Genomic DNA, 16,614 nt, shown 5'->3' with positions numbered 1-16,614 from the left:
TGAAAATTTTAATTTGTAACTTTAATACATTGAATACTAATTGTTTAACCCAAATTAAAAGTCTAAGTAGTCCTTTCTATGCAGAAACCACACAGGCCTATACCAAAAACCCATTTAAAGGCAAACTCTACTGCACCCCTACTCACAAGTCTTTCCTTCCTTTTTATCATTATGGAAGTGATGTCTTCCTCTTCATTACAGTAATTACCTCCACCTGAACTCCTGCGGGCCTAGGTAGGTTGGTTTCCCCCTCCTGACTTTTCAGTCTTCTCTACTGGCTACTTCCCACATTTAATCATGAACACGATTCCTCCACCTTAAAACCTACAAGTGAAAATCATGATGGCAAAATGTTTCTTCCAAACCTGGCCTGTTTTCTGCTCCATATCTTTCTTTTTCACCTCTTAGAAAAGGCGCCTACCTTCTGCACCCACCCTGCTTCACCCTTCCACCCGCCACAGTAACTCTCCCATGGCCACTGCTTCATGAAACCATTCCCATCAAGGTGATGACCCCCTTACTGTCAAAACCACAGACTCGTTTTATTTCTTGACCTTTCAGCAGCATCTGAAGTTTAACCATTGTTTTCATTTTTAAAATATTCTGTTCTCATGGCTTCCATGCCCTGTCTTCTGACTCTTATGTTTATTGCCCATCCTTTAGTATTATAATTTCAGTTCATTTTAGAAAACTTCTACATCATATTGTGTGTGACACTATGGAGGCTCCTTAGATTAAGTTACAATACTAGTGCTGCCAGCATTCCAGTAATATATGCACAGTTCGAGGTGGCCAGCTGGCATCCTAATCAGGGAAGCCATACTCCAGAGGCAGCTATAATAAGCTCTTCTATTCTCTAAATTTCTATTAACACCTGATGCTTTAGTAATTAGCATACTGAATTACAGAAATGTGTTTTAACTGGTAAATATGGTGGACTGTTAACTAGCATTCTAATATCTGAAAGGAGTTCAGATGGTGAAATTAAAGGTATTTGAAATTTGTAGGTGGTTAAATATATTTTAAAGTTTTTCCCCATCTTTACATGAACAGGGTATAAAAAGGGATGTTGCTCTATGCTAAACGGTCTTCTATCCGGCTCTGAACTTTGGCGAATTCTGGTCTCTTGATGCCAGATAAGAGAATAAAACTCTGCCTCTACAATTTTAGGCATTTGCCTTAAGTGAACCATTTACTCACGCTGGTGGTCAAAGCATCTAAAAGGACAGAATAATGGGACATTCTCAAGCCTAACTGAGAAACAGTTCTCATGAACTGTTTTTAACTTTCTTGTTAATTAATGTTTAATTAAAAAATGTCAGTGTGGTACAATGCGATGTGAGATTTGATTTAATTTATAGGATGTAGTATGAGACTGTGGAGAGAAGAGGTAATTCTCACTATCTTAACTTCTTTGTTGGCTACGACAACTTATCAGAAAGGACCTATGAGCTATGTATGACCAAATTGGCTTAGAGACAGGAGCGTCCAGGGCCAAGTCCTTGGCTTCTGTTCTTTATTTTTATATAATGCCTGAGCAATCTCGCTCGCTCCCATTACTTAAATAATATCCAAGTATTGATGGTCTCCAAATCTCTTCTCTCTCTCTCTCTCTCTCTCTCTCTCTCTCTCTCTCTCTCTCTCTCTCTCTCCCCTGGACTCCAAACCATTATAACCAACTGCCCACAAAATATCTTCAGTTAGATGTCCCATGGGCATGGCCAGTACTGAACTCACCATCTCCTCATCTCATCTGATACCCCAACTAGCTCTTTCTGTGTCCTAGTATTAGTGGTTCCCAAACACTGGTCCACAGACTGACAGCAGGAATATTATCTGGGGGAACTCATTAAAAATAGAGTCTTGGCTTCTACTGTGACCTGTTGAACAAGAATCTCTCTGAGTAGAGCCCAGGAATCTGAATTTTTAACAAACTTCCCAGGTGACCCCAACATACCATCAGATTTAGGAAGCACTACCCTCTGTGGCCAAATAGCACTAACAATCACCTGGTTGTCCAAGCCAAAAATTGAATGCCATCATCTAGCAGCAGGCTTAAAACAGGATTGGAGCAAACTCACTCATTGAAGAGGCAAAAATCTGCTGTCGGCGTGTCTTGGCCTATGTTCTCTCTTCTTTGTCTTCATCGACAGCAATTTATGACGTAAACACTCTGCTTCTCCTTTCCTGGTAGTCTATGTTTTCCTTGGAAGTGTACTTTTAGTGGTAACATTGGAATTCCTTACCTTCAAAATTGGCTTAATGCATTGCTATTGGGCAGTAAGGATAACATTTTTTGTTCTGGGTAACATTTTGTGGTTAAGAATTTAGGAAATCGATCTAAATGGGATCTTTTAGGGGTTGATGGACTAGAATATAATAAGGTCCCACAACATCTCTGACAGTAAATGTCACTCCTGACTAGCACCTAAAGCAACCATCTCTGAATTAAGGGTGAAGACTTCCTTAAGATTTATTTAAATGTTCTACTTAAGGTTTCTTTTGAGCCTCCTTGTGCCTGTCCAACCTAGCGCTCTAGGACATGCTATAATTCCTTTTACATGGCATTGCCTTCCCCAACTGGACTGTAGGCATCCTGAAGACAGCTGCACCACTCTGATTTCTGTGCATAACTGGGAGAAACCTTGGAAAATCTACTCCAAACTCCAATATCCGAGTGAGATTGGGGACTATCTCCCATGCATGTTGTGTAGTGGATTCCTGCAGGAAGCCTCAACTCAATGGCTTCTAGTATATACATCAGAATAGATGAGAAAGAGAAGGAGCACCAGAGATGAGAAAGCTTCCCTGAGTGCGTAAACTGTGAACGGTGTAGACTTTCAAGGCAGAGGTGCTAGCTGAGCAGCTGGTTGAACCACTGGCTTCTTTCTCTACTCTAGACCTCATTCTGGTCACACCACCCTCCCTGCCAAGTTATGGCCGCTATGCTGACTTGGGCAAACATTAAGCTAATTATGTGGATTTCAAGGGAACCCAGACCCAAAGTAACTATGCAGACACAAACCACATAGAGAAATATATACACCTTTAAGCATATTATTACAAAAATCTAGTGTCATAGAAGATACTGGTTTGTACTTCCTACCAGGTTTGGTTTGGTTTTATTTTTAAGCAGGCATTTTCCCATAGACATTTTTTAAAAGAAGTAATGAGATTCTTTTAGGCGCGGATATACCTGGGATCAAATAGGCTTTTGCATTTGGCTATTTTCCTATAAGAGCTGCCATTCCTTGGGGAACCTGTGTTCAAGATCCAAACAGCCAACTTGCAAATGAACTTTAGATTCAAGTCTTTTTGTAGAATTCATTATCTTTTAGATCATCAGAAAAAGAGTTGTTCTCATCACTGCAAAAAGACTTCTTATAAGTGTCCAACAGAGGGAAGATAAAATAGAGCAAATGAACAATGCTTGAAGATGAGGCACAAAATTGACTTCTTCTAATATTAACTTAAGATAAAAGAATAGGTTACTGAGAGAAAATAAAATCCTCTTTTCTGATAATCCTTAAGAAGAGACAAAATTTGCACTACTTAGAAGGGTGTAAATATGACCTGAGTGAAAGAGATATCCCTTCCCCTCAGAGCCCTACCAAGTAGCCATATCAGCTTTCTGCCTCCTTACAACAAATATATCCGCAGGTGCTCCTCACATGTATCTGAGCTCCTGAGGCTATGGCACACACATACATCTAAAGCCATAGTCCCAACTCTTGGCCAGTATTTGCACTTCCATCCAGATACTTTTGTGATACTTCATTATGAAGAGATGCTCACATTTTGCAGTCCTTGAAAGCTAGCAGTGTCATGCAGGGAGAGGAGGGGGTATCTGTCTGCCTATCAGCTCTATTCCTGCAGCATTAAGGAGGTTTATAAAGCGTTTTCAAAATCAGGATCCATTCAATTTGCTCAAAAGATTTAAGAAGGAAGATGTATAGGAGCATACCTTTCTTATGCTATCTTTATTAACAACCTTGTTATAATTACTAGAAGTCTGAAATTGGAAAGTATCATCTAGCCATCAGGGCATATATTTTGAATTAGTGGAGCTTGTGTAGTTCCTTTAAGTCATCTCAGGTCAGAATGGTGTGGCTAAGATATAATTATCTTAATAGACAAAGATATTTACTAACAGTAGCATTTATAATAAAAATTGGGAACCAATGCTCCCCACAATAGAAATATAGCATAGAGGGAAAACAGGTTCCAGAATCAGTTATATAGGTATTTGTAGGTATAGGAGATATAAATATGCATCCTATTGGTTCTGTTTCTCTGGAGAACCCAGACTAATACAGACCCTGGCATCAGTATTTTATAAAGCTCTCTTAGTGGTTGAAATGTTTGGCTAAGGTTAAGAAGTTCTGATCTGGAAGTTCTTAATCTTTTAAGAGGTCCATTGGTGGCTTCAAAGGGTCTGTGAACTTTTAGAACTCAGAAACAAAATTTTGTGTGTATGTGACCATAGCTGATCCAAACTCCCAGCTGGCCCTCCAATCCCTCTTTCCATGACATCTTTGCAAAATGAAAACCACCTTCCACCTTGAGGAAGCCCATCTCATCTCAGAATAGTTTTAAGGGTCAAACCCCTTGAGGAAACTGAGGCACAAGAAGACTGATTTTGAATAAAAGAATCACAAAACATCAGTCAGAAAGAGGTCTAGTAGTCTTCATGTGCAAAGTCTTCATTTTATAGAGGAAAAAAAATAGAGGCACAGAGAACTTAGGTGTCTTGCCCAAACTAACAAAGTTAATAGTAGGCCGGAGGATGAAAGCCCAGGCCCCTTGGTTTCCTTCCCTAAAGGCATGGAGCAGAGTTCCTTCAAGGAGGTGACCTGTGGTGGCACGCTACAGAATAAGCAGGGCTGAACATGGCTCAGGAAAACCCCCAACCCACCATCCTGTGCCATCACTCTAGAAGGCAGGAACGGAGAGTAGCCCACCTCCTCCTTTCATGCTGAGTTCCTCCTACCCTTGCCAGTACCCACATGGATGGAAGATACCAAGAAAACCCAGCTCGATGGTGGTAATGATGTGGCACAAGGTACCAACTGGGAGACACTGGCCTATATTTTCTCCCAGAGAGACAGGTGCAGGCACAGAAGGGACGGGGCAGTGAATATGCTTTGCCTGGGATCCCCTGGGAGGAGGTGTGTGATGATAAAATAGTGATATGAATGTCTAAGATCTCCATGGTGGATTCGTAAATACACATTAAAATTGAAATGATATTTAAAAAACATTGACTTGTTTAGGGTGGAATCAGGCTCATTAATAATTTGTACTCATTATGTTCAATATTACAGTATTTTCTATTTACTACTGAGAAGTTTAATATTTTACTGGATTGTTTAATATTTCTAAGCCTGGTTGTCTCACTTTATAACATAAAGTGGCTAGCTGAGGGCCTGGTACACAGGATGTGTCCAATAATTGGTAGCTGTTATTATTATTAATACAACTATCAAAATGCAAATGTTAAAATGACCAATTATTCTCATACATGCCTTTTCTTACCCCATGACACATTTTTGTTGACAGAGGTGATGTCACAGTATGTACTGAACCCACAATCATTACCCACAGAGCTTGGCACAAATCTGTGTCCATCGTAGGTATTAGTAAGAACTTAGGTTGAACTAAATCAAATGAACCACTCCTACCAGATTGTTCTGTTCTTTCAAGGGTATTTCAGATCCAGGTTCTGCCTCGAGGCTGACAGCATCAATGCATTCAGCAAGTGCATTCTCAGTCACTTCTTGATTGATGCAGGGCTCCATGGCACTGGTGTCTGTGGGCTGCTCAGGGCACCCAGTGTCAGCAGTCTCTGTATCTTGAATGGTTGCATTTTCATGCACATCTTCTCTGGGGTCAGCCAGTGTTGGCTCATTTAAAATCGTAGCTGAATCACAGTGCACCTCTGCATCTTTGGGTAAAGAATCATTATTGGGCATCTCGGTAATTTCTGCTTTGTCCCCAGTAGCTATGGTGTCACTGGCATCATCAGACATTTTATTATCTGTCAACATGATCACAAACAAACACTTTATGCTTAAATATGAATTGTTAAACTTTAATTTAAAGCCCTGAATTAAAGTAAGTCTGGTAGGGGTAAACTTTCTTCTACCAATAAGAAACTTTATGTAACTTTGGGGTGGGCTGATCATGGCCCCAAAAGATATCCATGTCCTAATATCTAGAACCATGAATGTTATCTTATGTGGCAAAAGGGACTTTGAGGATATGATTAAATTAAAGGTCGAGATGAGGAAATTATTTTGGATTATCCAGGTGGGACCTAAATTAAATCACAAGCATCCTTAACAGAGAGAGGAAGAGAGAGATTTGATCACAAAGAGGAAACGTTTCTGTGAATACAGAAGCAGAGATTGGAGTGATGTATTTTGAAGATGAAGGAGGAAGCTACAGCCAAGGAATACATACAGGTGGCCACAGAAGCTGAAAAAGTCAAGGACACCATTCTCCTCTCACAGACTCCAGAAAGAACTGGCCCTGCCAACACTTAGACTTTAGCCCAGTGAAACGGATTTTGGACTTCTGACTTCCAGAACGCTAAGAAAATAAATTTGTGCTGTTATAAGCCACTTAGGTTATTGTAATTTGTTACAGCAGCAACAGAAAACTAATACAAACGTACAGTGCTATCCTTAAACTTCCACAGATCTCTCAGTTGGTATATGGGAAGATGCATATGGTAACTAGGAGTATTATCTATATCCGTGAAATTATTTAAGTATGACTTTATTAATTATATTTGTAGAAATAATGAGAACAAACATAGGAAATACCAGCGAGTTTACCAAAAAATACCTGACATTTAGCTTTGTCATCATAGATTCACACTGAAAAAGAGACATACGCACACATAAGTGGGCTTTGTTGGGTACCAGCTGTTGAAGGCCTGGGCTCTGTTTGGACAATAGTATAGATGGGATACACAGGGTGAAATAGAAAGGAAAGAAGTGAAGTATTAAGCCAGAGGAGGAATGTAGCCATTACCAAATAACCCATGAAGCAGAAAACTCTGTATCATGTAGACATCACGTAGAAGAGTAGTGTTCAATAGAACTTTCTACCACGATGAAAATGTTCTATATCTGCTTTGTGGTAGCTAATAGCCACGTGTGGCTATGGAGCATGTGAAATATGGCTAGTGTAACTAAGGAACTAAATCTCAAATTTCCTTTAGTTTTAAATAATTTACAATTTTAATTTTACATAGGCATGTGTGGTTAAGTGGCTACCTGACTGGATAGTGCAGATCTAGAAGGCTCCTTTAAAATATTTTTCTTAGACTAATATGAAGGCACAGTGTTCTCACAAGAAGCCAAGTCTCAGGTAAATTGATGAGTATTTTTGCTGACCTCAGTGTTTACCAATTGGTCAAATCTCAGGTTGCTGCTAAAACCATAGTTTGTGAGAAGCCATTTTATATACTGACCACCTGGTGGTATAGGTTTAGAACTCAAAAGCACAGGCCAACCCTCTTATTCCCTCAAATAGGCATTCCACAACATTGCCTGGCTATTTTCTCTTCTCTTGCTACATTCTCCCCCTGAGTGAATTCAGTTTTACACATCACTTTCAGGCTGTGAGCCTCAAATGTCGACCTCCAGTCCATAGAGACAGAAAGTAAATTAATGGTTTCCAGGGACTGAAGGGAGGGTGAATGAAGAGTGACTGCTAAGGGAAGAGATTTTTTTCCAGGTGATGAAAATGTTCTAAAATTAGTGCTGATGGCTGTACGATTCCATGACTATACTAAAAGCCACTAAACTATATACTTTAAAAAAGTGAATTTTGTAGTATGTAAATTTTGTGGTGTATGAATTACATCTTAATATACTAAGAAGATATATAACATACAGTGTTAAATCTTAATAATATTATAAAAAATATTCTACTTCTGGATAAGTAGTTTTAATGGCCAGCTGGATAGCTCTTTCTGTCCACAAAGAAACCTGTAGTCTTACCATTAATATTAGATCTTCCTCTTGACTTTTGTGTTTTATTTCATGGCACCTAAATTTCCCCAATAACCTAGGCTTAAAATCTCAGAGCTGTCATTGACTAAACTCTCACTCTCCCACGAATATATAATACAGATAGCTATCATTTATTGCATGCCTATTAAATTCAAGTTCTTTAAATGTATTATCTCCTGTGAGTTAGGTATTATGAGCTTTGTTTTATAGATAAGGCAACTGAGGCTCAGAGATCACACTTTTGTTAGGTGCCAGATTTGAGATTCAAACCCACGTCTGACTTTGAGATTGAACCATATCTGCAATGCTACCTGCCCCCTCCATTACATTCGACCAGTGCCCAGATCCTCGAGGTTCTTTATTTAGAATCTATATCCTTTCTTTATTTCTATTCTCTCTGCCACCACTTTAGATCAGGTCCTCATTACGATTCACGATGATGATTTCAATATTGGGTTCGCCCCTCCACTGCTGCTATGCCTTTCACTTCCCCAGCCTTTCTTTACCTTCCATCACTCTCCTGCTCAGCATCCTCAGGGGCTTCCCACTTTCTATTGAGATAAGGCCACAGGGTTTAGCTGGCATCCAAGGACCTCTGTGCTCCAATTCCACTAGACTTGTCTCCCACTATTCTCTTCCAAATTCTTAAATGAGACAACGTAAGTATGTGTAGCAAGCCTGACATCCAAAAAAGACCCTCAGGTGGCTCTTGGTTCAATATGTTGTTTTCTACACATTTAAGTCCCTGTTAAAACGATCACCTCCTCCATTTTTTGTCCCTCCCCATTGGTTGTAACTTTACCTCCTCTGAATTCCCAGGGTACTTTGCATCTACCTCACTTTGGACGGTTACGATCATCTTTGATTAGAGTTGCTTGAGTGTTTTCTTATTATATTGTAAATTCTATGAAGACAAGGATCTGCCTTGTTTTGTTTTCATGTGTTATGTAGTACTTAACAGTTTTTTGAACAAATATGTGTGTTGATTTACATTAATATTTGTGTGGAGATTTAAAATGAAAATGTAATTTGAAATGAAAGCGAGCAGAAGATGTCTTTATCCCATTCACTATTCAGGAGCCATCTTGCAGAAAATGGTTCCAAATAACCCATATTATCGTCCTTTTGATCCTGTTACCTCCCAGTTAACTGAGTTAGAATATCTCCTTTTAAACAAAAATACTCAAATTTTGAGATAACACTCCTATAAATAAGCCTACAACTGGGAAAAGCAAAAAATGCCTACTTACTTTTAGATGTGTTAAGTTTTGGATAGTCAAGTTTGGAGATAGTCTGTCAACACCAACTTAAAATAGTAAAGAATGATACGAAGCCACTGTATGGAAAAGGGTAGTTACTATGGTTCATGGGAGGGGGTGAAATTGAGGGAAGGTATTTAAAAAGCTATTGTCATTTGGAAGCTTATAAAATCTGTGAAAATCCTGAGTCAGGACTGACTTAAGATGGAGGTTGACAAACTACAGCTTGCTGGACAAATCTTGCCCTCCATCTGTTTTGGTAAATAAAATTTTTTGGAATACAGACATGCTCATTTGTTTATGTACTGTCAATGACGTCTCTAACACTACAACAGAGTTAAGTAGCTGAGACAGAGACCATATGGTCTGCAAAGACACAAAGCCTAAAATATTTACTATCTGGCTTTTCAGAGAAAATGTTTGACCCATGGCCTAGGACACTGCTTGATTGCCATAGCCTAAAGAGCTCTTAGTTCTAATTCATCCTATTGTCAACGGGATCTTAGAGGCAGGGCCATAAGGAGGATGGGTGTATGAATAAATGATGCTTTGACAGCACATTTATTCCTATTTTTTGTTCATCAATAGCTGGTCATAGACATTGATATTTTAATTTCTTTGTAAGATAATTTATAAATCCTCATAATAATGAGGATTATTGAGATGCTCCAAACTATTTCACTTTTCTATAAGCAGGAACATGGAAATAAATCAAGATATGATAAATATTTATGGGCAAATAAAAAGCACTACGGACACTTTGTCGTGTGTGCTTTCCCCTAAATGTGCTATGATACTGTTCACAATGTTAAAATACTTCAGTACATACCATGTGACATATGTGAGGGTTATTTACATCCTGGGGGTGGTTGGTTAACATCTGAAGTGCCCTATTCAGAAATATATTCTCCAGAGGTTTTGGTTAGCATTTCAAAATCTGTAATTGAGAGTTCACCTCTTGAGAGGGTTAAAATGTTACGCTCTTCAATCAGTACTCCAGGGTGTGTTAATTAGCATAAGGGATATTAGAAATCATTTTTCACTGATGAAATGGCAGTGGGGCTTAAGATATATGGATTGGCAAGAAATAGTGGACAGGTGCTTTCTGCCTTTCCCTTACCAGGGCGTAAGATTATATTGAGTCCAGCAGCTTATTGCCCTGTGGAGTAGAATTTTTCTAGTTCTGATTGTGGGGGAACAGCAGTACCTGAAGCTAATCAGGTTAGCTGACTCCTACCTGTAGAGCAGTCCTCCCAGAGGCCTACAAGGACAGAGAGCTAGGACTTCATTGAGCTTACAAGAACAAGCTGTATAACTGAACTCAGTTGCTAATACATGTGCAAGCGTGCAACAGAACTTCAGAGAACTTCATGGGAGGAAACCTACAGCCCTTACCCATCTCTCATGGCCAAACTGCTTCAGATCAGTTCATCGCAGCTGCACAAAAATTACTGCAACAAAACCTCTCTTCTCTGCAGCTGCTCTGCATTCAACCAGCAACATGAAGCCATTCCTTTAGAAATATCCAAAGAGTGAGCTATACGGTGTTGAACTGATACTATTAAAAAAAAATTATGGACAATTTATAAATTTCAGAAAGACAATATTTTTACACGTTTAAAGAGTAAAAATGGTCACTATATTATTTGGCCCTACTTCAACTTCTAAGTGTAACACAGCTCTAATCTATTTACTTCTGTTATAGGTCTACATTTTTCCCTAAATCGAAACCAAAAAAGAGAGATCTTTTTTGTTTTGATAGACCTTTATCTAATGTGGATGTCATTATGGTAGGAGAGATGTAATCATTTTTAAGACTGTGCCCTTTTGTCTGAAATCATCAGAAACTGAATGTTCTAAATAGAGAGCTATTTCTCAGCAGCGACTGTTGGGGTCCACAAGGACTAAGGCCGTGACACGTGCTGTTTCCTGGGACAGCCCCCATCTCTGCCTGGGTGCCCCATAGGCAGTCAGACTTCAAAATCTCTCCTGATTTAGGATTTGGAACATTGATCACTGAAGCTATGTCTGTGGCTTTGATGCTAGGGAGACTCAACCCACAGAAACAAGGAGGCTTCTTCAGTAAACTCCAAAGAGAGGAAGGGTGGCATATAAAGAAGCTTTTGTGGGCTGGGAATAAGTTAGGTTTTCATGAGTAAATTCATTCATTACCTAAAATGCTCCCAGAACTACTCTAGGTATTGGAGTGACAACATCATAGCTCCAAAAATAACTTTAAAACAGAAGACATGGTTACTATCCTTCAGAAAATGAGTAATCTGTTTTCATTTCATTCCTGGTCAGTGAAGGGCCAGGAAATGATTTTAGCTGACATGAACTAGTTAAATGATGATGCAAAACAGCGTATCAAATTAAAAAAAAAAAAAAAGATATGCTTGAACTGGACTGACCTCATACAAGAGAAAACCTGGAAAATGGCTTTGATATGGTTATTAAGTCATGATGGAATAAGAGTATGTGCAAATACCTGGCATCAGAAATGAGTTCTAGATATGCAGGATGGATGTCTGTGTGGCTGGGCCAAGAGGCCACATAGAGGAATAGTGAGGGTGAGAGGGATGGTATTCTGAGGTGGAAAGAGCTGGCTCTGGTCCCACCACCCCTTTGTGAGCAAACAACTCACTCATTCCTGTTGGACTTCCTCATTTCCTCCTCTGTAAACTAAGTATGGACGAAATGATATGGATACTTTATTCTCAAACACCAGGCTGCAGGACTGGAACCAGCCCATGATGACAGAGAAAAATGAGGACAAGATAGCGAGTTTTTCATCAATCTAAATTTATTAAATGTAAAAGACTGCCTTCATCTTGCAAGTTAGTCTTCACATTTTTCTTGGTCTTAAAATGTCTTTTATTTCATGAAATAGTGCCTTAGTGAATGGATTTTTTTTTTTTTAAATGGCTTCATTTGGCAAAATAAGAATTTGGTATCACAATGCCTGTGTGAGATCACTTCCCCAGTTTAAAAAAGTGCTGGTCAGTAAAGAACCAGGAGCAAAAAACTTTGGATGAGAGGTTCTTAATTAGGTTGCAAGAGTTCCTATGGAAGATGACAAGGGCACATGCCCAGGTCTCAGGCTCTTTTTCCTCCAGTCTAGCCTCCACATGTCTCCCAGGTATTTTTCTGAAACATAGATGGGAACTATTTGCATTCCTGTTTAAGTACAATTAGGTTTTAAACACCTTTGCATGGCATCTGCAGCCCCTCATAATCCAGCTCCGATCTCTCTTTCTGCCTTCTGCAACTCTCAACACACTCTACACTCTTGCTTCGCCAGATTTTCCATCAGAGGAGCCCACACCGCTCGTAAACCTTCCCACCTCCTTGCCTTTGCTTATGTTGGTTCCTCTGCCCTAGCTGCCCTGCCTCCAACTGCCTGGCAAACTCCTATTTGTTTCTCAACATCCAGAGTCATTTTTGACTCTGAAATTTTCCTTAATTTTCCCCATTCCTTCTGAAGAATTAATTGCTCCCTCTTCTCTGTTTTTGCAATACTTCATTGCATTTTTAAGGAGTATTTGTTTCTATCACATTGTCTCCTCCAGCACTGTGACCAACAAGCACCTAGCTTGGTTGATTTTCCTCAAATATGTGCTGAACTAAACTGAATTATATTGTTTTGTATTGATTAAAAAGAAACAATGTTCGATATAAGCTCATCTTATAAATAAATGACAACTTATGTGGACTGAATCCCTGGGATTCAGGAAGGTTCCCTCCCACCCTCAAATTCCTTCTGCACTGGCTCACTTGTGCCTCAAATTCCACCCTGAAAGATTCATTCTTTGCTTAAAGCTTACACTGTGAGGAGTTGATCAGCTTCTTGCCCGAGCTCAGATTTCGGTGGAGGAAAGGAAGAAGAGAGCGCAGGATGGATATAAGTGAGGCAGGAAAGGGGCCACCAGGAAGAAAAGAGGGCAGAAAGAGGCCTCTGAGGAGAAAGGCTTTCTCATCCTATTTCCCCCGGTTGGCTGAGGTTTTCCGGGCGTTCAAGAGACATTGATTTTAAAAGCTATCTGCTTGTATCCTGGTACGAGATGTTTAGGAGGGTGATTGATGGGATCAGGAGGGCATAGTTAGCGCCCTCACAGCCCATACAGAGATGTCTTCCTACTCTAGGAAATGGCAATGAAGTTCAGGTGCCTGATCTGAGAATCCTGGAAATACTCACCAGATTCCAGGAGAGAACAGGAGAAGATTGGGTGGTAGGGGTTAGGACTCAGCTCGGGGGACTGTGAATCAAGGTGGTGCCAGCTTGGGGTGTTGGCTGGGGTGGAAGAGCAGGCAGGGCGTGTGGGTCTGCAGGGCGAGGGATGATGAGCTTGGGTGGGAGGTCAAAGACTACGCTCGGTTTTCCGAGGTCAAGGGCCGGCGAGCCACACGACAGAGGCCTCTGCCTTAAAGGGTCATGCTCCCTCTTTGCCCCTTGCTGCTCTGCTGAGATCTTACATCCTGCCTCTGACTTGAAGCTGGGACACTGGAGAAACTTTTTCCAGACATGCATGGTGCCGGGACTGGATATCTAGGGGAGCTCAAGGCAGGCTCCGCGGAGGTCCCCTCGCCCGAGGGGTGCAGACCCGGAGTGCGGGCATGTCGGCGTGTGCATGAGCGTGGACCCGGAGCGACACACACTCACACACACACACTCACACGCCCGCACCCACTCAGGGCCCTCGGCCGCGCCGCCCACGTCTCCCGGACCTCCACCCCTACGCCAAGTCCTCCCGGGTCCCGCGCCCGCGGCCAAATCCATTGCCAAAGCCTTCTAGCTAACGCAGCGGGCAGGATTCGGGGGCCAGAAAGAGGAGCGATGGCGGGGTCGCCTCACCGCCCCGCTGTCCCCGCCCGCCCGTGGAAGGGAACGGGGAGAGGGTGCCCGGGGTTCTTACCGCTCAAGCAGCCGAGTGCAGACGGGAGCGCCCGGCGGGTCCCGCCCCGCCACGTCGGCAGGGCCGGCGGGGACGCGGATGGAGGGCGGGCCCGGAGGGGACACGGGGCTGAGCTGCCCCGCCCCGCGGCCGGCCCCAAACCCGGCCGCGCCCCGCCCCAGCCCCTCAGCGCTGCGGGGGCGCCCTGGGACCCAGTTCCCGCAGGCTGACAGGGGCCCAGCTGCGCTTCCGACAGTCTTGGGAAACTGCTTTTCCAGCTCTGTACCCGCGGGGAGAGCTTAGGGGCCCCCACCCCAGCCGGGGCGGGTCTTGGGGTTCGCCGGATCCTTTTCCTTTCTTTAAAAGCACACGGAAGAGCCTGCAGTTTTACCGGGAAGGTGTCGCTTAAGTTCAGCAACAGTGCGTAAAACAGCTTTCTCTGACCCTGTTTGTAGGAGCGTGATCTAATTTAAAACTAACCAAACAAAAGCACTTTCTAGAAGGTCAGTTTGGAAATGTGGATCAAAATTCGAATGCATTAGCTTTGGCCCGGGAATTCCACGTCTTCGAATTTGTCCTAAGTAAACAAATGTGCAAATATGCATGTACAAAGATGTTTATTGTAGCTGTTTATGCCAGGGAAGATGGGAAACCTGTCCCACAGTAAGGGATTGGTGAAGTAAACTAGTAATTTCAAACAGTCGGATATGCTGTTAAAAATGGTCTGTACATCCGATTTGTTGATATGGAAGGAAGGCCATTGCCGAATATTAAGTTGAGGGTGAGGGAAGCTTAGAAAAGTGTATGCATAGGATAAACCTTTTCTTGTAAATATATGTGTATGTATATGTATTACATATGTGTGTATATGTAATACATATGTATATGTATTTTATATCAAGTCAGGGAAATATAATTTTAAAAACTGATTCTTTCTGAGTTCTGCAAATTGTGTTAGCGAATTGTGTTCCAGGTGTGACAGGTGTGTTTTGGTATACCTTAAACACAAAACATCCATACCTGAGAGTTCTGTGCCTGGCCAGGGACAGCTAGCAGCTTTGCCCCAAGTGTCCCTCTCTGCTGTGGCAACAACCCAATCAGACATTCCCTTTCATAGGCTGGTTTCCTTTTCTCCTTTGACCCAAACCACACCTTTTCCAACAAAAGAATATTAAACAAGCAATTCTAGCAGTAAGTTTCATTACCGACCACAAATTATGCCCATGTGCTCAAATGTTGTTACTTCCAAACCCACCAGTTCTGCAACTTAGAACTTTTTTTATATTCATTTAAAAAATTTTAGAGTATGTAAAACATATAGAAAGTAGAGAATATGGTGAATATTTGTTTGTGTAAAAAAAGTAGAGACTACTATGACAGTGCTTAGATTTAACAAATTATTATTTTTTGCTTTAAAAGAAAAAAAGTTACAGATATGTTTGAAAACCTGTCTCTTTCATTCTCCATTGTACTTGGAGATAACCATTGTCCTGAGGTGGTTGTGTGTTCTTCCCACCCATATTTCTATATTTTATTGTACATATCCTCCTCCATAAATACTATATATTGTTTTTCAATGTTTTAAAATTATGTAAATAGCATCCTATACATTTGCTTACTCAACTTTATGTTTTTGATAACCGTTCATGTTCATACAGGCAGTTCTAGTACAGTCGTTTCAAAATCTTTATAGAATTTCATTGTTTGACTGTATCATAATTTATTCATCTCTCAGTCAATAAACATTTAGTGTGTTTCATGTTTCACTACTACATATAGTGCTGCAATGGCCATCTTCGTATATGTTTTCTTGTATCCCAGGCTAGAAATGGAATAGCCAGGTCACCTTCACTAGATATTCTGAAATTGTCCTTCAGGCATTCATTCAACAAAACTTTTTTCAAGCATGTATTATGTACCTAGAACTGCTCTAGTTGCCAGGAATATAATAAGGAGCAAAGCAAAGTCCTGCCCTCAAAGAACTTACATTCCATCGAAAGGGAGAAAGATACTAATTAGATAATATATCAGATGGTGGAATAAAGCAGGTTATAGAGTCCACAGGATCTAGAAAATAAGTAGGAGCAACTGTGGTTATTAGTGGAAACCTTGGGTGTTCCATGTCAGAGAGATAAGGAAGTCCTAGAAGGAGACTGGGAAGAAAGGGCAGCAATTTAGCAGAAAAATTGGGAGGGATGTGTGTGGGAGTGGAGTTCAGCTAAGGTGAGAATCGAGAATTGAGAATTGCCTCTTGGATTTGGCAATGTGGAGGTCATTGTTAACTTTGACAAGAGTGGTGGAGAAGGAAGCCTGATCGGAGTGGGTCTGAGAGAATGGGAGGAAAATAATTGAGGACAGTGAGTAAAACAAGTCTTTCAAGGAGTTCTTGCATAAAGAAGAACAAAGAGGTAGAGGTGGGTTCAAAGGAAGGGATTTATT

At 41.1% G+C, this 16,614-nt stretch overlaps 2 protein-coding genes across 7 annotated transcripts in view; one reads left to right on the top strand and one right to left on the bottom strand.

Annotated features, from left to right (window-relative positions):
• FAM114A1 (family with sequence similarity 114 member A1) overlaps positions 1 to 14,342 on the bottom strand; it is a 61,865-nt gene extending 47,523 nt beyond the window's left edge. Inside the window, exons 1-2 of one of the 5 annotated variants that reach the window (XM_011365738.2) lie at positions 14,197 to 14,342; positions 5,682 to 6,037 (exon numbers count right to left, since the gene is read on the bottom strand). In XM_011365738.2, the coding sequence (XP_011364040.1) occupies positions 5,682 to 6,029 (348 nt within the window). In that variant the 5' untranslated portion in view covers positions 6,030 to 6,037; positions 14,197 to 14,342. Of the gene's footprint in view, positions 1 to 5,681; positions 6,038 to 8,530; positions 8,664 to 10,678; positions 10,816 to 14,196 lie in introns of those variants that run through there. The other 4 variants (XM_011365722.2, XM_023534375.1, XM_023534372.1 and 1 more) reach the window with 4 other exon arrangements.
• Positions 14,343 to 14,468: 126 nt separating this feature from the next.
• The window catches only part of TLR6 (toll like receptor 6), a 23,947-nt gene continuing 21,801 nt past the window's right edge, over positions 14,469 to 16,614 (top strand). Inside the window, exon 1 of one of the 2 annotated variants that reach the window (XM_011365700.2) lies at positions 14,469 to 14,678. The gene's annotated coding sequence lies outside the window, so the exon portion shown is untranslated. The remainder of the gene's footprint in view (positions 14,679 to 16,614) is intronic. The other variant, XM_011365709.2, reaches the window with a different exon arrangement.

The sequence above is a fragment of the Pteropus vampyrus genome, unplaced genomic scaffold, assembly GCF_000151845.1.
Source record: "Pteropus vampyrus isolate Shadow unplaced genomic scaffold, Pvam_2.0 Scaffold5, whole genome shotgun sequence".
Classification (NCBI taxonomy): domain Eukaryota; kingdom Metazoa; phylum Chordata; class Mammalia; order Chiroptera; family Pteropodidae; genus Pteropus; species Pteropus vampyrus.
Note: the sequence above shows the minus strand (reverse complement) of the source record. Positions and strands in the feature narration are given on the sequence as shown.